The 22,116-nt window shown below is 41.5% G+C and overlaps 1 protein-coding gene across 2 annotated transcripts in view; it reads left to right on the top strand.

Moving 5' to 3' along the window:
- Window positions 1-22,116, top strand: part of SPAG16 (sperm associated antigen 16) — a 584,427-nt gene that overhangs the window by 105,678 nt on the left and 456,633 nt on the right. For both annotated transcript variants that reach the window (XM_044432017.1, XM_044432016.1), the window contains exon 9: window positions 3,900-4,030. In XM_044432017.1, coding sequence (XP_044287952.1) covers window positions 3,900-4,030 — 131 coding nt within the window. The remainder of the gene's footprint in view (window positions 1-3,899; window positions 4,031-22,116) is intronic.

Here is a 22,116-nt window from a genome sequence, read left to right as displayed (position 1 = left end):
CAAAATATAAAAAATGGACACAGAAATTGGCACGGGACCAGTACATAGTAGTTGAAATAGCAAGCAGCACTAAAACCCAGCTGAGGAATAACACTTAGTTCCTAACTCAAAATATACATGAAACATAACTTGAAAGGTCTGGTGGTGATAAGAGCCGAACACAGGAGATAGGTTAACCTCTCCATAATTCCATAATCGGGGCACAATCACTGAAAACATTCTCTGTGCAGCAGGCATCTACTTCACCTCATGAATCTGGTGACGGCCTCCAATAAAGGGCGGTGCAGGTATATACAGGAAGATGCAGTCCCTTAGGCAGCTTGCCCTCAAGCTGTTAAGGGCTTTAATTGCTAATACTAGTGCTTTTAACTGAGGCTAGAAATGCACTGGAAGCCAGTGCTGCTCACCGAGCACTAATAAAGATTATATTATAACTGTGATGCTTGTGCTTTTGCATAAATTGTAGCCTACATGAGAAAGATGGAGCTCTCTTTGTCCTGCTGAAGAGCAATATATCACTTGCAGGAAAACCCCTCAGTCTTTGAGATTCCTGTGCATACATTGCTTCCTCATAGTCACTTCTTAATTAAGGATGTTACAGTTGGGATTGCCAGTTCTCAAAACAAAACTTATTTGGTACTTGGGTCCAGGCTGGAGTCCTGCATTTTTATATAGATGCAAGGGTAAAGCATAGAAGTTCTATACAGCTATGGGGGAGTTTGTATTGGAGTTCGGAAGAGAAACCTCATTAATTGTTAAAAAAAAATAAATGGGGATGGCCAGACTTATTTTTTTTCTTGTCATTTGCTGATTGTTGCACTTATGCTGCAGTGAAGACTGATAATTCTAGGTGTCAGCAGAGGTAGGATTAGGATTACCTGCCTTTTTTTCTGGTCCTCTTTGTAGATTTTGCACAGGCAGCTGGATTCTGTTAGAGCTACAGTTTTCTTTTGCTGACAGATATTGTCCAGATAGTCTGTGAGGAACAGTTACAGACTTAACAGAGAGAAGCCGGCTGGTGCCGGAGGTCAGATTAGGTGGCCCGGGAGACCCCTTCTGACTTGCTCTGTTTTCTATGTTTCCTATGTCAGGGGTTCTATAGTTTACACACGTCACCCATGGAAATGCTGGGATTCACCACTGTAGACATTTCACTGTAAATGCAAAACATTGCATAGTGAATCATATTTTCTTGGGGCTTTGGTTTTTTGCATGGCTCTTCAAAGCAGAGGAAGATCAGTAGTAGGAGATAAACTGTCTTTGGGAGGTTAACAAAAGAAGAATGCAATCCACTCAGGAACAGGATTCAGAAATGAAGGTGACAAAACTGACCAGGGAAAGGAATCTAATCTGAGCAGAAAAGATCTAAATCTAGTACAAGTCTACAGATAGGCCTGATGGTATTAAAGAAAGGTGAGGGAGTCTGAATCCATCCTCTCTGACTGAAAGTGACATCCTTTTCAAGGATATTTGTGATAGCATAGAATCCCACCAGAATTTATAGAACATTAAACTCTGGAAATATTTCCCATATAATACTTACCTCTTCCAGTTGCAAGAGCTAGAGACCTGTGGCATATATTTTCATGTCAATTGCAGTTTGATGTATTTTTATATGCAACTTTACCTTATGGAGAAATCTGGAATCAAAAATTGGGAAGAAATTGTTTGGCAGGCTTAGATGGATAGTCTCATTTTTTTTTCTTTCGAGGCTTGTCATTCTTGATTATAATTTTCTGCCATTTTCTGCTGTGACTACTACATAGAAGCTATGACTGCATGGTAGTGTATGTAATGAAACATTTGTTAGAATCCAAGTTTGGTCCTGCTGTTTTTACAACTTCTGCATTGCTTGTGTTATTGGAACTATTAACGGAGACTGAACACTTACATTGCTGTGCAATTCATGTCTATAAATATCTATTATAGGTTAATAAATATGGTATATAGGGTTTTAAGCAAGAATGGGGTAATGAATTTGAGCACCCAGGCTTGCCCAGTTGAAGGCATACTTCATTACTATCAATTTTTCAGGGAGTTGTGAATCTTAGACTACACTTAATTCAGCAAAAAATGGTGTTTCAAGTATACTGGATGACGGATATGCAAGATGGCTAATGCTTTTATTCTTCATGTGTTTTGGCAATGCCCAATGGTAGCTTCCTTTAAGGAAGAAGTAATAATTTGGATAACTTTATGTGATGGATGGGATGCAGGTGGCGCAGTGGTTTAAACTGCTGTGCTACTGGGCTGGTTGATTGAAAGGTTGCCATTTAGAATCTGCCCAACAGGGTGAGTTCCCATTGCTCTGTCCCAGCTCCTGCCAACCTTGCAGTTCGAAAGCATGCAAATGCAAGTAGATTAAAAGGTACCACTTTGGTGGTAAGGTAACAGCATTCCGTGCACTTCACTATTTAGTCATGCACATAACCACGGAGAGTGTCTGCAGACAAACGCTGGCTCCCTCGGCTAGGAAATGGAGATGAGCACCGCCCCCTAGAGTCAGACATGACTGGACTTAACATCAAGGGGAACCCTTTACCTTTATGTGATGGAAAGTTCTTTCATATTCAAGGATATAAATGTTCTTCCCAATTACTTATTCTCATCTCTTGAAATTTAATGTTAGGTCAGTGTAAATGGATTTCCTGCACCCTCTTGACAGCTAAAATGCTTATAGTGTAACGTTTGAAGGATGCATAGCCACCTGCAAAAACACAATGGATGGAGGACTGAATGAATGTCTTGATTTTTGAATAGGCGCTCTTTAGAGAGCCAGTGTGGCGTAGTGGTTAAGAGCATGGGATTGGGACTCAGGCGATCCAGGTTCTAGTCCCCGCTCGGCCATGGAGCCATCTGGGTGACTTTGGGCCAGTCACAGACTCTCAGCCCAACCTACCTCACAGAGTTGTTGTTGTGGGGATAAGATGGAGGAGGAGAATGATGTAAGCTGCCTTGAGCCCTTTGTAGGAAAAAGGCAGGATATAAATCGAATAAATAAATAAATAGGCATAATCTACAAATGGATATTGGAAGTACCTTTGTTGAAGTTTATCCATAATTGTTTTTAATTATGGTAATATGTTCTGTTTCATTTCTGTTTCCTCCGGGAGCCCTCTGTGAAAGACATCAGGAGGCAAAGTACCCGGAGGAGGGCTTTCTCTGTGGTGGTGCCCCATCTATGGAATGCGCTCCCCAGAGAGGTCCGCCTGGCGCTGTCGTTATTTGTTTTTTTAGTACAAGGCTAAGACCTTTTTATTTAAACAATATTTTAATAACGTTTAATATTAACTATAGGTTTTAATTTGCAACTGGAATGAATTGGGTTTTTAATTTGTATAATCTGTATTTTTGTACTATGTTTATTTATGTAAGCCGTCCCAAGGCATTAAGCGATGGGATGGCATACAAAAACTCTAAATAAATAAATAAATAAATAAATAAAATAACATATGCATATACATATACATATACATGCACTTATTGACATCCACATATATACATATGTATTTTTATATGAATACACTGTATTTACATATATATGAATACACTGTAAAAGATCCATACTCACACACACACATATGTGTGTACTGAAACATTTTAAAAATTTCAATGTTCCAGGTTTTTACTGTCCCCAATTTCTTTAAAGGTATGGTGTGGGGCTTTTTCCTATAGAACAGTAAAAAAAGAAAAAAAGAAAATGAAATTAAAAAGCTGTCTTTTAGGGCTGTATTTAGGAATCTGACAAACTTTCAGAGCAGAAATAACATCTGAACAGCTTCTATTAATTCTAGTAAATGGAATACTGAAGATGGACAAGGTGAAAATGTTGGTAACAGTTTGATAAACCTAGTTTAAATGCTGCCAGTTAATTCGAAATTGGCTTGCTTTTCTTCTAGGATTCAGAATTTCCTGAAGACATTCAAGTGAATCCTTACCTTGCTCGTGCAAAAGAATGTGTGCGCCCATTGAAGTCTGGAGTGTATAGGCTGAGCAACACCTTGAAAGTACATGATCTGGCAGTAAGCTGGTAGGGGAATCTTTTACATTTGCTTAAATTGCTTAATTGTGCTATTTTATTTTTAGCTAACATGGAGAATAGTTAACCTTTGCTAGATGTTGCTTGCTTTATCATAACAATGTAGTGAATTTTATATGCTGTGAAAGAAAAGATTAAAATAGGACTCTATGAAATTGTATGAAAGAAGGGAAAATGACCTTGGAGGAAGTGTTTCATCTGAAACTAATTTGCAGTTCCTGTGGTGCTTTAAACTGTGAAGAGGCATTTGTTGTTGCTGTTGAAAGGACTCTATGGGAGGTAGATGATGGGAAATAGGATTTGGAAAACACAAGTTACTCTCCAATATTGCCCCCCTTTTCTTTAAAATGAAAAGGATCTAGCTCTCAGTTGAGGTATGGAAAGGAACTGCATTTGATCTCTGGCCTGTAATTGATGTTTGCAACTTTCCACAGAGGATTGCTACAATTCAGAGCACTAATCAGTATTTGGCTAATGAATTAGGTGCTTTTTCTCATTGCTTTGCTTTTGTCTTGTCTTTCCATTTTCAAGTTCTTCCCTAGCGGGATTACCAAATTACCAATACCTGCAAAGAAGAGGAAAAGGTTTTGTAAATGGAGTTAATGCTGACCTATTAATCCCTATGTGACATGCTAAGGCAAGGATGGGTATAATACTTGCAATATTGTCACATTTCAGTGCCATCCCGTTCCACATTGCCAGAAACAATCAAGAGGATGATATATGCAACTTCCTTTGCTGGACATAGTAATGGTGTTCGGTAATTGACAGTAATGTTGATGGAACAAGATTTAGGCTTAGGGACTAATAACAATTTGCTTGTTTAAATAGTATCCTCAAACAAGGATTTTCCTTGGATCCTACCTACTCAGAGGGCAATTGACAGAGTAGCAAGAGTATTGGGCGAAGTAGACAAATGAGGGACTTAAAGGCATGGGTAGGAAGGTGGTCGTACTTTATTCAGCTCCCTCAACCTCAACATAGAGGCTCATTCCCCATTAACCAAATGATAAACTACTGGACTCTGAGTCAATTCCAAGTTAAGTCTGTATCAGGTTGAAGACTTTTTTTTCCATTGTATGGAAATGTGTGCATATGTACACTTTTTCTGTGCAGTTTTCTCCCATTGACAAAAATCTGTGTGCACTCATTTTAATATTGCACTTGATTAGTTCTGCACTTTTCCCAAATGTATACATTTTTCTAACACAATTTTTGTTTGTCTGAATCACATTACAAGTTCAGAAATGTACAGGCTTCAGTCACAAATTACATCTGAGTCAGCATTCTGAACTGACCTTAATTTCTTCTCCATCCCTAAGCAAGAACAAGTACTGGGTGCCTGAGCTTGATGATTGTCAGAGATTTCAAAACATAGAGTACAAAGGGATCAGTAACCTTGGGTCTGAACTCAGGATGCTGTAGAAAGAAGAACTCAATAGCCTGACTCCAGAAAATGAAAGGAACCTCCAAGGGTTCCTGTGTACTCGAAAGAATTAAAACTTGCTGATTCAGCATTACCAAAGTCATGCTTCCAAGATATAGTTTGGTAGACATAGATAGAATACATGCATGAGGTTGCCCAGATGGCAGTTTAACTGGATTTATTTTGAGGTTAGTATGCCTCAGGATGCCATCTATATTGGCCTGTATATAGGTTTGAAAGGAGTGGAGATTTGATAGCAAGGGAGGCATTTGCATTTATCAAAAATATCCATTTGTGCAGCTTGTTTTAATTGATAGAAGATACAATTAGCAATGAGCCACCTTGCTATCATGAAGGGCATTCCCATTCCTGGGAGATTTCAAACTCTTGCTACCTTTCTTAGAAGAATGTTGATGCTTTAGACCAGGGGTCCGCTAACTTTTTAAACAGGGGGCCAGTTCACTGTCCCTCAGACTGTTGGAGGGGCAGACTATAGTTTGAAAAAAATATGAAAAAATTCCTATGCACACTGCACATTAAAAATAGTTAAAAATTAAAAAATGTTTGCTCTACTCGCTTGGGCTGCAGCAGAAGCCCAAGAGGAGGTGGGGAAGAGCATGTCCATATTCAAGGAACATAGCTATAATGTCTGCAATCATGCTGGTGGGGGGGAGATGGACATGACCGCCCATACCAAGCATGACCACGATTGTGCCTGCCTTCCCTGTACAAGCGCACCTGCAATCGCGGCCATCACCCCCCCCCCCCCCGCACTATCATGCAGGGAAGATGGGTGTGATTGCGGTCATGCTCATGCAGGGAAGGCGGGCGTGATCGCAGCCATCTCACCCACCCCCAAGCATGACCACGATCACACCCATTCTTCCCTGCACAAGCACGCCCGCGATTGCGGCCATCTTCGCACCAAGTATGCCTGGACTGGCTCAGAGCTTTTGGACTCGCTCGGAAATTGTTTTCTCCAAGTGAGTCCAAAAGTTCTGAGGCGGGCCAGATAAATCAGCATGGCGGGCCGGATCCGGCCTGTGGGCTGTAGTTTGAGGACCCATGCTTTAGACAGTGCCAGGTGATGCAAATAAGCCGTAAAACAAAAACTACTGATGCACATAAAGCCTTCAAGCCTAAGTTTCTCTGTAACCCTAGAAGTAATCTTTCAGATATGCCACTTCTATCTAGTTGGGCCAGGAAACATACTGGAAGGCAGTGTCACTGACAATGCACTGGTGTCTGTTTTTTTCCCCAAAAATGCCTACATCATCAGGCTTCAGCCAGCCTCCCCTGCTCATTTCCAGGTATGCTTTCAAATAAGTTAATAGCTGTTTCCTCACAACTGATTTAACACTGTGTTACTCTGTTACCAAGTATTTAGGTGCTGATCAGTTGCTGGAATAAAAAACATATACTTTGAATAAGTCCTTTAATGTTTTAAGTTCAGAAGCTTCGCATCTTGGTTATACTTGTGTGTGTTCTCACACTTTCCAATCCTTAAATGATACTGAATTTTAACATTATGATAGGGAGTTTGAAAAATGTAATTAATAATTTAAAGCATAATTTAAAATGATTTTTTCACATTGCCATTTAAATGCTGTTCCATTCCCAGAGTCATAATAGCTATTTTTAATTACTTAAGTATAATTGTGTTCAGTTTTGGGCCCCTCATTACAGAAAGGATATAGCCAGGTTGGAGTCAGTGCAGCGTAGGGCCACAAGGTTGGTGGCCGGTTTGCAGGGGATGCCGTATGAGGCGAGACTGAGGGAACTGGGTCTTTTCAGCCTGGAGGAGACTCAGAGGGGATCTGTTGGCGACATACAGGTATGTGAGGGGATGTCACATGGAGATGGGTAGAGACCTGTTCTCCCCTGCAGAGGATGGCAGGACGCGCTCCAACGGAGCAAAGCTCAGGGAGCCAATGTTTCATTTGGATCCCAGGAAGCACTTCCTGACAGTCAGGACCCCGAGGGTGTGGAATGGGCTTCCACGGGAGGTGGTTGAGGCCCCATCGGTGCGGGTGTTCAAGGATAGGCTGGACGTCCACATGGTGGGCATGTCGTGAGCAGAGCTGGCTGGTGCTGGAGGTCAGACTAGATGGCCCGGGAGGCCCCTTCTGACTCTCTATGTTTCTAAGTGTGGCAAAGGGAGTTGCGCTTAGCCATTTTATTACATTTTTTTCCTTGAGTAAACTTGAAAATGTCAGTCTTTGTTTTCAACAGTCATTGTGAATTTAACAAGGGACTGGGTGTTGACTTAAAGTAACCTTCACTTGATCCATTTATTTTTTAATCTACTTTTATATAAAACATTTTACAGCAACATTCTTCAAATTCAGATGTTAAGATTCTGTTATTGTAGGAACATAACAAGAGGTAGCAAAAAAACTGAAGAAACAAATATTAATTTATGTGGATTTAAAATTCCTGGGTAAATTAAGGTATTTTAAAATGATGCTAGAAATCTTCTAAAATAGCCTCCCATCCCTTCTTATAAAAATGGGATTCCAAAGCTGGGGCTCCACCACTGAAAAAGCCATTTGTTTTGTAGTTACATAGCATGTCTCCTGTAAGGAAAGCAATTGGAACATGACCTTAGGAGGAAGTCATAAGACATGGATAAATTGGTTTGGGAAGAAATACCAGCAGGAAGTGAACTGGCAACTAGTACACCTCTTTTAAACATTGAGTAATATGAACAAATCTTCCTGCCCCAGTTAAAGTGTTGGCAGCTGAATTCTGCACAACTTGAAGTGTCCAAGTTGCCTTCAGTGGCAGCCCCATTTATAAGATGGAAATTACCAAAGCATGGAACACTGTGGCCAGACTGTTCTAGTCCAGAATTGGCCAACGTTAGCTTATCAGATGATCCTGATGACACCACACTCCAAATCCCTAGATGATCTTTGCAGGGACTGCATATTAAAAGGCATGGAAAAATATGATGGAGCTCATGATGAACCCCCATGTCACCTTCTGAAAATGTTCCTGCATGAATGAGTGCTCTCAACACTCAACTGATCGAGCCTGTTGAGCATGGTTCCATAGCAGATGAGATCAAACAATAAACATTAATATTCAGAGATTTCATTGTAGCATGAGAAGAAGCACGAATACGGTATTCTGTTCTTCTGTTTCATGTGTGACTTCTTTCTTTTGCAAACAATGTTAGTTACCACAGCTGTTATGGTGGCATTGGGTTATCCATTATTGATGGAAACTGTAATAACATATCTGTCTTTTTCATGCTATGACAATTCGTGGCAGTTGTGAATGAGTAATAAGTTACATGGCATTTGTGATGTTAAAGGAAGTTTCAAATAAAAAAAATTGAAGGTCATCCTCTTCAATATCTCTATATAAAATCATTATGGTACCAGAAGACATAGTTTATAAGCAAAACAAAGATTGTTTTCAAAAGTATATTGCTTTGAAATATTACAGAGTATCGGGACTCTTGAACTTTGTATTGTGCTTTGCCATAGACACATCATAAAATGCACAACAATATTCAAGATTGCTGCTACTTGGTACTTAACACATTCTACTAAAAAGGGACAAATTAAAGAGAAAGACGTTTCTCAAGAACAGCAAATCTGAGTAAGAGTAGTCACTGATCTGCTATTTCTGTATAGCTCTGTGTCTTTGTGCTTTTACGTTCCTGAAGGTAATAACCTAGATATATGGCTCCAGTCATTAAACATTCTACTATATAGAATTAAATATATGATTTGGATATGTTCAGATTAGATCACTTATCACTGATATCAATGCATATTGACACTTAAGAGATATGGTGAACTTTAAAAGACTAATAATGAAGTTGATCTGCCCGCCACAAATATTGAACTGCATATCTATGCAGAAGTTAAACTTACATGCAGTCCGCTTGTGTGACGCAAAACTTCATCCTTACTGAAACCCAACATAAACAGCAATTCCAAAATATGATTACTCGGCTCAAGTCTTTTCTTCTGTATTATTTAACATGTACATGAAGCTGCTGAGTGGCGACATCTGGAGACCTGAAACACATTGTCATCAGTATGCTGATCACACACAACTCTATTTCTTCAGCAAGTGAGGTGGGGGTCCAGACAAGACTGATAGGCTATTAGTGGGTAATTCCTCTGACCAGATGGAGGTTATTCAACCTTTTCTGGATGAAGTTGCACTCCTCTTGAAGGAAGGGGTTTGTAGCTTGGGTGAAGTAGTCCTCTTGAGCCATCTTTGTCACTTGATGCCCACTTGCATGGAGTGCCCTCTACCACCTCTGGCTGGTGGCCCAGCTATGTCTCTATCTAGACAGGGAAAGCCTGCTTTCAGTGATCTATGTTCTAGTAATCTCTAAACTATGTTACTCCAATGTGCTGTACTTGAGGCTGCCCTTGAAACTGTTCAGAATCTGCAGCTTCTGCAAAATGTAACTGCTGGGCAAATAACTGGGACCAGAAGTCAATAGCTTGTCAGGGCTGTCAAAATGGGGGTTGCAAAAACTGGCTGTAAAGTCTTTGTAAAGTGCATTCTGTGAGGGGTCAGCTGGGATCCCAGGAGGAGGACCAGCGAGGGTGGGGCGGTAATGAAGAAACCATGGTGAGCCTGATGTTGGGATAATGTGGACTATTTGGGAAATAACCAACCTGCCATAGCTTATTGCCAGGGTTGGTTGTTGTGATATGTAAAAAGTGTTGTAAGCAGATCTCTCCCTCCCTCTTTCCTCTCCAGCATTTTTGTATTCCCACCACCACGGAGAAATACTTAATCTCAAACACAACAAATTCTAGCACTTTTTCCTCCCTCAGAAGCAGGTCTTTTGCAAAGCTAGTAGGTCTTAACTGCCTATTCAGTACCAAGTCACTCTAAAATATTTTGTGTTACATTAGGGATAGTTTACAACAATATATATTTTCACTGGGAAAATTCATTTTCCCTCAGCTATTATGAGCATTGCAGCAAAAGCTCAAAGATAACAGGAGTTTTGGGTGGCAGTGGCCAAGGATGTCATAATTCCTGCTAATCAGAAAGTCCTGGCACTTTGACCTTGAAAAACCTAGCTCCGCAACAGAACTGATAATCTCTGTCAGCTGTAACATGCATGCATGCATGCATGCATGCGCATGCATATATATATATATATATATATATATATATATATATATATATATATAAAGTTGACTGTTCATAATATTGTTTTGCATTCTGTATATGAAACATATGAATGTTTAGAACATATCCTAAAATATAGAATGTGTGAGTGTATATGTAAGTACCATATATGTTACCTGATTGGAGAAGTGAGGGGAGAGGGTCAGGGTTATGGGACCAGGGTGTTAGAGGAACTGCAGTGGCAGGCAGGACTCCTATGAAGAGGGGGACGGTATCAGGAAAGATGGGAGGAAGTAGGAGGCTGGGAATTCCAAAGAAAGGAAGCTGTGAGAAGGAGCTGAGGTGCATATACACCAATGCTAGGAGCATGGGTAATGAGCAGGAAGAGCTTGAAGCTCTCCTGGGAATAGGAGGGAGTGACATGGTGGGGATCATGGAAACTTGGTGGGATGAAAGGCAAGACTGGAATGTAAACACAGAGGAGTATCACCTTTTTAGAAAGGACAGGAAGGGATAGAGAGGTGGGGGTATGGCTTTATATGTCAGGGAAGGGATAGGAAGCAGTGAGATAGAATTCAGCACAGATGGGTATCTGGTAGAGGAAGTCTGGGTGAAACTAAGGGGTTTTGACAGGGAGAGGGACCTGACACTGGGGATATGTTATCGCCCTCCAGGTCAGCTTGAGACCCTGGACAATGTCCTGACAGATCAGATTCTAAGGATATCTTGGGGGAGGGACACAATAATTATGGGAGATTTCCATCTCCTCTTAGGAGACTCACTCAGTGGTGACTGCCATGTCACGCCACTTCCTACATGCTATAGAGGGAGGGTTTTTCACACAGACGGTCTGAGAGGTGATGGGGGGTGGGATGTCCTTGACTGGGTCTTGACCAACAGGGAGGAACTGATAGATGGGGAACAGATTAGGGGAGCTCTGGATGCGAGTGATCACTCCATCCTTTGCTTTGAGATCAGGAGAATGGGGGCATGCAGTAGCTTGAGAACTAGAAGCTAGGACTTCAAGAGGGCCAACTTTGGCCAATTGAAGGCCAGACTGGGAAAGGTCTCCTGGCATAGGTTACTGGAAGGCAAGGGAGTTCAGGAGGTGTGGATGGCACTCAAAAGGGAGGTTTTGGGAGGCACAAGCCTTGGCAATACCTCTAGTCAGTAAGGTGGGGAGGCGGAGGAGAGTGCCACCATGGATGCGAAAGGAGGTGGTTAGAGGGATTAGATGCAAGAGGAACCTCTGTAGGAAATGGGTACTGGGCCAAATAGACAAAAGGGTATACTGGGAGGAGGAGGCATGTTGCAGAAGGATTCTTTGTAAGGCTAATTATTAGCTGAGACTTGCAAAGAATATCAGGAGCAACAAAAAGGGCTTCTGTCAACATGTAAATAGCAAGAGGAAGGGGAGACAAGTAGTGGGACCGCTTAATAAGGAGGAAGATGATCCAGTGACAGATGTGAGGGAATAGGCACAGATGCTAAATGATTATTTTGTCTCCCCTGTCCAAAGCAGGATGCGGGAGATCCACATGGGAGATTAGATGAGGCCAGGGACTTAGGGGCATAGAAGTCGAGGGGCTCCTCAGGGCATTGGATGTTACAAAGGTGCAAGGCCCTGACGGATTATACCTGAGAGTACTTTGAGAGTTGGCAGGGGTTCTCTCATGCCCGCTGGCCTCCATTTTTGAGGCCTCGTGGCAAACGGGTGAAGTTCCAGAGGACTGGAGGGTGGCGTCAGTGGTCCCAATTTTCAAAAAGGGTAGTAGAAGGGACATGGGGAATTATAGACCGGTTAGCCTTATGTCCATTGTAGGAAAAACAATGGAAAGGCTCATAATAGCGAGAGATCTAGTGATGCTAGATAGGGAAGGGAGGTTGGTGGCCATACAACACAGCTTCCGGAAAAACAGGTCTTGCCAGACAAACTTTGTGGAATTCTATATATGTGAAGATTATACAGTGATACCTCAGCTCATGAACACCTTGGTTCACAAACAAATCAGGCCACGAACAAAAATTTCTGAAAAATTTTGACTTGGGTTGCAAACACCGCTTTGAGTGGCGACCAAGATTGCAGCCATCTCCCCGTCCCCCCGAGTGGGGAGATGGCCACAATCACAGTTGCTTTCATGTAGGGAACGCATGCGTGATCAGAGGTGCACTGCTGCAGGATCGATGGGAGCGGCAAAGCAGAGCCGCGGGGCAGATGGCCGAGATTTTGCCTGTCTTTCCTGCAGGAGCGTGCCTCTGATCAGGCATGCTTTCCCTGCACGAATGGAACTGCGATCACAGCCATCTCCCCACCCCCAGCTCACGGTTTGTGCCCATCTCTCCCTCCCCCAGTGCTCCCGCGATCACACCTGTCTCTCCCTCCCACCCCACAGCATGCCGGGATGATGGGCGCTTACAGGGATGACAGGCACGTGCAGGGATGACAGGCGTGATCTTGGTCGTGCTGGGTGTGGGGGCAGGGAGATGGCCATGCTTGTGCTTGGGGTGTGGGGGGGGAGATGCTCGTGATCTTTGTTGTTGTCACTTTGCTTCACATTTTTCTGATTTAAAAAATGGTTACAGAACGGATTAACCTTATTTACATTGACCCTTATGGGGAAATTTAACTTGGCTCTCGACCAGTTTGGGTCAGGACCAGACTCCTGGAACAGATTAAGTTCGTGAGCCAAGGTACCACTGTATATATGTATGGTCTTGATGATGCTTGAGATTGTTATTTACTGTTTAGTGATTGAATCCAAGATGTCTTTGGAAAATACTGCACTGATATGCCTTCATATAAATGTGACTGTGAGCCTAATGAGATTGTTTATTCCCGTTTCCTATTGATTTATTTCAACTGCTTTGTGAATTTCCCGGTCTACTCACAATATACAAATTCAGCAGCCCAGCCCAAATGGAATTGTTTGGGCTCCTGCTCATGTTTCTCACTATGCTCTATCTGTCAGCTTTTAACGTAGGCAGAGTGGCTTGCAAGAAAATAATTTGTTGCATTAACTTGGTGCACATATAATGAGTGCTAGGTATTAAGAGTGTATTGTGAAAATCTGGTTTTGAGTAGCAAGTATTATTACTATGCTTTTGAGCCTTAATCTCTCTCTGAAACACCATAATGTATCATTTAAAACCATGCAAGCAGTAGTGTATAGCATTACTACTAGTCTTTCACTTTTACATATTAAATAGTCATTCAGTTGATTGGCAGTTATAAAGAGTGAGTGCTATCCCCCCCGCCCCCCCAGTCACCCTAACCCTAATCCACCCCACTTTTATGATTGAAGACATTATAGGAATGTATAATTGCAATTTGAATTCACAGGAATGTTGTTTACAACGCTGTGATTGTATTGGCATATTTTGTTTTTCGAAGATAGTTAAAGTGTGTGCTTGGAGTGACTTAAGAATGTTGAATGGGATGTTAACTCTTGTAGTAAAAACCAAGGACCACATTTCTTTGGTTCAAATGATTCTCTGGACAACAGAAAAATGTATGCTTTTTAAAGGCAAAAAGATAATTTCTCTTCTGACTTTATTTCATCATGCTTTTTATATTTTTTTTAAAAGTTGATAGGTTAGAATCCTCTCCTCCTTTCTTTTATTTTAATGTTTTCCTTCTCTGGGTGCTTCATATATTAAATTTTGTTTTAAAATCCTGGAGAAACTTATGTTTTTATTTTACTTTGTATCATGTAAGTTGTTGGATTTCATACAAGTTATTCCCAGAAACCTTTCAAGCATTTTTGGTAATCATGTACTGTTTGCTTTAGTTATTTTAATAACATTTATGTAATCCTTATTAGGCAGTTTTTGGTGCAATAACATAAAGTTGTGTGGTCATACTATTTTACTGGGATATTTCTTTTCCTTTAACTCTGCTAGTAGATATATATTAATAAGAAATGACAGTTGACAAAATGAGCTGCAGTCCACAAAAGCTTTGCTGCTCCTGCTGTTGCTATTTATAACATTAGCCCTGTATGAAATAGATGGTTCCAGGTTCAGTTGTTGGTATCTGCATCAAAAAGGACAAGGGAAAAGATACCATGAAAAGACTCTGCCTGAGGCCTGGGGAGCCCAGCAGACAGTAATTCCCTGGAGGGATAAACAATTTGATTAGATACAAAGCAGCTCCTCATGATCCTCAGGCACCTAAATCTCACCGAAAATGAATCTCACCTAAAGGCACCTAAATCTCACCAAAAATGAAGTTAAATGAACATATTATAATAAATTCAATATAACAATATAACAAAGTCCAGTAAAGCTACTAAATATCTGGCTAAACAGACCTTTTGCATGCTTCCTGGCATTAGAGTGAGTACCAAGGAAGGGAAAGGAGTTCTGCAAGTGAGGCAACAAAACAAAAATACTTGTTGCTGATAGTCATCCACATTGCACTACAGTTTGTGTTTACAATTTCCCAAGCTCCTTTAGTATTTTTGAGGTAGCAGATCAACCCTCTTGAGTGTGTCCATTATTATTACTGTCACCATCAATTATATTTCTATACTGCTCAATAGCTGAGGGTTTGGGTGGTTTAACACTAATGTGAAGTATGAATAATGTTAAATTTCTACAATTGTACTATTACCACTAGCGTCATCTATTGCTTTTTCCTCATCTAAGTTTTTTCCCCTCAACGTGTTGACTTCTTTCCTAACTACAAATAATTTGTGTGTGCTTAAGTGGTTTAACTGTGTACCGTACTGAATCCATACTTCCCACCGCCCGGGAAGACCTGCTGCTGCGGAGGAGGAGCCGCGGGCTTTAACCCGCCAGCCGCACGGAGAGATGGACTGCTCACCCCCACCGCCCAGGAAGACCTGCCACCGCCACGTCACCTGGAAGACCACCGCCGGCACGCTGCCAGCCCGGCTGCACCACGTGGCACTGCCTGGCCGGCACGCGCTCAGCGCGCCCTGCTCCGCCCCCCCCTCCGGCGCAGGTGAGAGCTGTGCCGCTCAGGGGGAGCGGTGTGGAGGAGGAGGAGCCGCGGGCTTTAACCCGCCGGCCGCACAGAGAGATGGACTGCTCACCCCCACCTCCCGGGAAGACCTGCCGCCGCCATGCCTCCCGGAAGACCACTGCCGGCATGCTGCCAGCCTGGCTGCACCACACCTGGCCGGCACGCACTCAGCGCGCCCTGTTCCGCCCCGCTCTTCCGGCGCAGGTGAGAACTGTTAATCACAGGTCAGTGTGTGTTTTCAAATGGCAACCCGTCTTTTAATGAAGTCCATGGGGAAGTGATGGGGAATGTGCCTGTGATTATCAGGAAGCTTTCCATGGATCCCTCCTCTGAAAACTAGATGCGTCTTATGGTCAGGTGTGTCTTATAGAGCGAAAAATACGGTACATGTTTGTTCTGATCCCAGTTTGTGCATGTCTGTTTGATTCCAAGCTGTATTTTCACTAAGCAACTATTTCTAACTACAGTGTCGTTGGTTTATGTTTTTACTTGCTTGCACTTTAAACTGCACAATAAGTGGAGTTTCTGGGCAGTGTACTGGTAAATTGGAAAACATAAAATGCAAAGGTGAAAGAATGATTAAAAACTGTAAATAAATCCAAAATAAATTCAGCAGCACATAAAACTAAAATACAACAAGCCACAAAATACAATCATATAAAGATCTAAAAGCCCCAAAAAGAGTTCTTAACATGCATAGGAAAATAAAAGGTCTTCATAGGAATGATGATACCATAGGTGCCAGGCAAGCTTCTCTGGGAAGGGAGCCACCAGTGAAAAGGCCACCTACTTTGGTTCATTTGGAAGGAGCACCTGGATTGTGCCTCAGACAGTGACTTTAGTGTCAAGGTAAGATGTGAAAGAAGATGCTTATCCAGATTACCTGATCACATGTCATTTAGTCTTAAAGGTTAATCAGTACTTTACATTAGGTCCCAAAATGGAATAGCAAATACTAGCATAATAGAATAGTATTGGTGGTTCTCAGTTAACAATCTAACTACCCTGTGTTGAATTAACTACATGTTTTGGACCTTATCTCAAGGCAGCCCAAAATATAATGCATCAAAATAATCCAGCTGCAGAAATAGTTAATATATAGGAATCCTAGAATGTGGAATGATTTATTGTATGCTCACAAAGTGTTCAAAAGTTATTTGGTTACAAGACAATATAATATATTTTCCAGTGTTGAAATGCTAACCTTAAAAATGACTGAATAACAACTATAACCTAGTAAGGAGGAAGTCAAATTCCTTTGGGATTATGGTTTGGAAGAATGACACTAATTTTTTTGAGTGTATTTCTGTTTTCCGATAGAATTCTTTTCTAGATTTTCATCCCAAAATGTCATTTTTTTAGCTTTCAGAATATTCTTCCAGGAATTGCCAGTATTATGGCTTGAATTGTCTGTGTATACTAGGAGAGAAAGTAGAAAACAAATTTCCCAAGTCATTCTGTGGAGAATTTATAAGTCTTTTTGCAGCGAAAATCTACCAAGCAAAGTTCCATATGTTCCTTGTTCATATGGGAGAACCTGTTGTTGTTAGAAATTCATATATGCACATTAATGTTGAGCATTATGAGTTTCTGGACAAAGAAATTGCAACTTTAGCAACCTCACTGCCTATCTTCATGTCTTTTCCACTTGAGGGATAAAAAATATGTATGTTTTGAAGCATATATACTGTGCACTGAAAACTGCAACTCACTCCATCATGGATATTCAATACAAAATCTGGTGTTGTTAATCTGGTGTACATATATTTCTGTGTCCCAGTAGCAATGAGCAAGCTGCCTCAGACCCATCATGACAAGATGGTACTTTGTCCGATCCTCTCCTTACCCAAAGTCATACCCCCATTTCATTTGAATCAGGACCTTATTTTACCAGCCTTTCCCCCATCCCCATCCTGCCTGGTAGAGTCTACTTTTCATAGCGTAGATGTGTATAAAGTGCTGGGATTCTACTCTTCCCGAACTAAATCCTTCTGTCAGACCCTCAACTTTTTGTTTGCTATTGAGGCAAGGCAAAGGGTTAGCCCCTTTTGCCACAGAGACTTTTGGGCTGGATTGTACGAAACGTCATACTGGCTTATGAGCTAGCAGGACTGCAGCTCTTAGTATGATCTGAAACCCACTCAACCCAAGTAATGACAGCTTCAGCAACTATGCATGCCGGTACCCCTTCACCAGACCTTTGCAAAGAAGTGACTTGGACAATTCCTTCTACCTTTGCCAAATGTCGTTGGTTTGATGTTCAGGCAAGAGCTGACTGTGTTTTTGGGAGAGTAGTTCTTTCAGTGATCCTCAGATGACAGCACTGCCCCATCATCCATGCTTGCTAGTTGCCCACATGTGGGATGAACAGAAGCCATGAAGAAGAAAGGCAAGTTGCTTACCTGTAGCTGTTGTTCTTTGAGTGGTCATCTGTGCTTTCACACAATCTGCCCACTTACCCTGCTGAATGTTGTGAGAGACTAAGCTATCTGTGTTTATGTCTTGTTGTCCTGTTTTAAGTATGCAGGTTGGTACTGCTATTATTCTGATACCACCCCTTATGGTACTTATCCCTAATATGGAATGGTACTGTTTTGCTCTGGGTGGGGCCAGTATTACTGTGTCTCCTTTAGTCCTGAGCTCACCATGCGGTCTCACTGGAACTGAGGGAGATGGCAGGATCCCCTCCCTTTTGTTCAGATGCCAGGGGGAGGGGTTCCTGCCAAAACACTCTTCGCTATCAAATCTTCCCAACAGCAGGCTCCACCCAGGTGCAGAGCTCGTCTGTGTGATGCACAGATGATCACTCAAGTTATGACATTTACAGGTAAGGAACTTACCATTGTCATGTGTACAATGTATGTTAGAAGGTCCTAAGACTTTTATCTTTGCATGAGCAAACACTGGTGATATCTCTAACTTTATTGCATTTTGTTTTTTCACCTCTTCTTTTTCTTAATTTTTTCTAGTAGCATGGAAGCTTCTAGTAACATGAAAGCTTCATGGAAGCTTTTTTTTTCTAGTAAAATAGAAATGTCTTTTATATCCTTCCAAACCCAGTATGAAGAGCATAAAGGCTAAAAATGAATAATATCTAGGCAGCTTCTTCCACAGAGAGAAACATGAGATAGTTCTGGTGTTTATAACATAGTGGGAGGGTTGGCACACTGTATGAGCGTAAGGCTTAAACTGCATGCCTTAGGCCCCATAATATACCAGCAGATGACTGGGTACATCACAGGTAGAGACCCCACTCCCCCATCCTCAGTCTTCTTACAGGTATTACAAGAGGCCATGTAATTGGAAGCCATTCTGACAGCTGCCTCCTATGTATCCAGTTGAAGTTGGCAGCTCTTGTCAGAGGAAGCAGAATTCCTTCTGGTGCTTAGCATTGTGGGGTAGCATGGAAATATTGTGGCACTAAGGAAGAATGGATCCCTGCCACCAGTCCAAGAGGAAACCTCTCACAATTATGTTCTGTGAGGTGAAGAGGTAATTCCAGCTGCCAGTGCAGGAAATCTTCTCTCAAAGTGGTGGCTAGGAGCTCCTTCTCCTTGGTGCAGGGGTATATGCCATGGCAAGGAATTCCAGTTGACACTAGCAATCTCTGTGGGTGCCACTGCTTCAAGCCTCATTGTGACTTGTGGCTGACAGCCACCCACAAGTGCTGCTTTAGCACTTTTGGTGCAGCTATTAGCAGTGCTTATCAAGAGTGGTGAAGTGTTTGGACAATGAGTCATGTCATCTGAGTTTGGACAACACAATAGCCAGTGATGGATCAAACAGATCTTGCTACAAGCCATGTCTTTTTGATGCAGAATATAAGCCAAAAATAACCCACACATCCAGGGTTTGCTTCAAAGCCACAAATATGGATTGTTGATGGTTCAAAAAAGACAGAGGAGGGTGAATTACCACAGTTTTTGAATAGCAAAATCAAACCAAAACTTCCCTGCAGAAGTTGTTTTTCAGAGAGTTTTTTCTTTTGGATGTCGCCTTTCAACTATAAGAGGAATGGGTGCTTAACGCTATTTGCTTTGCTTTTATTTTATCTCTCTTCTTTACAGCTTTGCAAATTGCTAGAGGCTATTCTTATCTCAATGAAAATTTTAGAATATGTAAACAGTGCAAGCAACTGCTTATTCCCCCTATTTCCAAATGTCTGCAGTATTGTTTATAGAGCAAACTACAGTGTAGTTGCAATTTCAGCTGCACTTCTACAGACATTGACCTGGGAGTAAGCTCCATTCAGTTTAACAACACTTTACTTCCGTGTAAGATTTCTTGATTCTAATTTGAGCAGGTTACGTCTATTTTAACATACCACAAAGGAACTGCATACTACAGTTTTATCACAGTATTTTTTTCATACTACAAATGAATTACAATTAACCATCCAAATTTAAATTTAAAATAATCTTTAATTTCTTTATTCAGTAGGGGCTGGTAATTCCTAGGAAAGGGGTGGGGTGTTGATAGCGGAGGGCAGACCACTGGCAAGGGCAAAGCCAAGGAGTCACCCGGGTGGAATAAGCTGCGCTCACTTTGCCATAGAGTTTGCAAGATACAAGTGCCACAGGCTGCGTGACTGGCTGGAGGGAATGCTGGGAAGTGTAGGATTGTGCCCTTATTATCTTGCATTGACTTTTTAGAGGCATATGGGCAACACACTATGAAAGCAGACTGGATCCAGGTCTTGGTTTAAACTATAAACTAGCTGCCTAGGAAGGTCTTGGCAATTATAGGTGGCCTATAAATACATGGAAACAAGCAAACTCTCCCCGTAGTCCAGGGATACAGTAGAATAAAATAATTTTTTTCTAATATAACAACCCTCTCTCAAAAATTCAAAACTTGTTTTTAAAATAACTATCTTCTCACATACTAAAGATGCATTTCTTGAATATTTAAAATAATTATCCATCACCAGACCTTGATAGATGCATCAAAAGTTAAATGATTTCTTTGCACACATACATTTAAAATGCTTTACCCTCCTTGCCTCTGGGCATAGCCAGGCAGCCATGATATTCCTGAAAACAAAGCACAGCATTGCACACTATAGAAAATGCAATTCAAATTCTCCCCCACTCCCTATGTCTCCCCATATTCAAAATCATGTAAACATGGCTTCTGCCTGGCTGAATCATGAGTTCTTATGGGGTTTTACTGAAAAAATAAAATAAACACCATGCTGCTGTTGCTTCTCTCTTCCTCTTCTCTTAAAAAGAGGGAAAGAAAGAAACACTACTTAATTCCCCCCTCCTCTTTTTGTTTCTGTCTCTCCCTCCCACACAAACACACATGGGGGTGGGGGAAGAGAGAGAGAGTCTTATGGTTGGCTGGCTTTCTTGCTCTCCTATTGAAGACTACAAAGAGATCTGCTTGCTAGCTGAGGGTATGTAGCCTTGCTTTAATGTAGCTTTTTATTGGACCAGTAGGTCAGCTGATGTGTAGAGTGAATGAGCTGAGGCACTAAGCATTACAAAGCTCCAGCGACAGAGTCCTCCTCTGCTTGATAAAGAATGTACACTCTATTTCTTTGAGTGTGTGTGTGTGTGTGTGTGTGTGTGTGTGTGTGTTGCGGGGGGGGGGCTTCCCTGGACACCCTCCAGGAAATCAGCCATGCACTCATCACGCATGCCCAGTTTCATTAATGAACTCAGCAGTTGTAGCAAATGGGCTGGCGATGAATAAGAAACCATGGCAGCAGCCAGGCTAATGGTGCATCATACTAGAGAACATCAGCGAGCAGACAAGTGAGAACAAGGCAATTATACATAGCACATACAGAGGGAGTGATAGAGTGTGAGTGTCTGGGGCTGCGGGGGAGTCTGACCAAACTGTTACTAGATCTGCTATTGTCTTATTTACTCAATGTATAGACAGATTTTCAAAATATATTTCCCAATAAAATAAATAAAAAATCAAACACAGCAATTCAAAGCAGTATAAAATATTCATAGTTAAAACAGTCAATTTCAGAAAAAAATATAAGAAATGAAAGCAAATTCAAAAGCCAGCTGTATTGAAACAAACTCAGCCTAAATGCCCAGAAAGCTATTTTAATGAAAAAGCTACTGAATTTTAAAAAGTCTTAACTAATAATATGGCTACTGTGACCACTCTCAGATCCTGATTTTTGTGACAGTCTATTTTAATTCAATGGTACCCTGGATAATTCTTTTGCATTTTTAGCTCAGTTTGTCATCAGCTGACTCTACAGTGCTGAATCTACAGTGTGCTGAAATTTGACTGCTGTATTTAAAAGAAGAAATTGATAGAACAATTTGTTACCTGAGCTGTATTCTATTCCTGCACAGAGGAATATTACTAAGGAGATCTAAGGAGACTAACTGCATGCAGAACTGCAATCATGCGTTGAATGCTATCTTAAGCATTGTATTAATATAAGGTGCAATCCTATCACTTGTGCCTTGATGATGAGAACACCCTGAACTTGGAGGCTTACAGTTATCCAGTGCAGCACAGGAAAGCACCTTTCTATCCTCTTGTTCTGCTTGTTTGTTTTAAGATGGGTTTCTCCCC

Source organism: Varanus komodoensis, unplaced genomic scaffold (assembly GCF_004798865.1).
Source record: "Varanus komodoensis strain SLA01 unplaced genomic scaffold, ASM479886v1 scaffold23, whole genome shotgun sequence".
Lineage (NCBI taxonomy): Eukaryota > Metazoa > Chordata > Lepidosauria > Squamata > Varanidae > Varanus > Varanus komodoensis.
The sequence above is the reverse complement of the archived record's forward strand: the minus strand, read 5'-3'. Positions and strand labels throughout refer to the sequence as shown.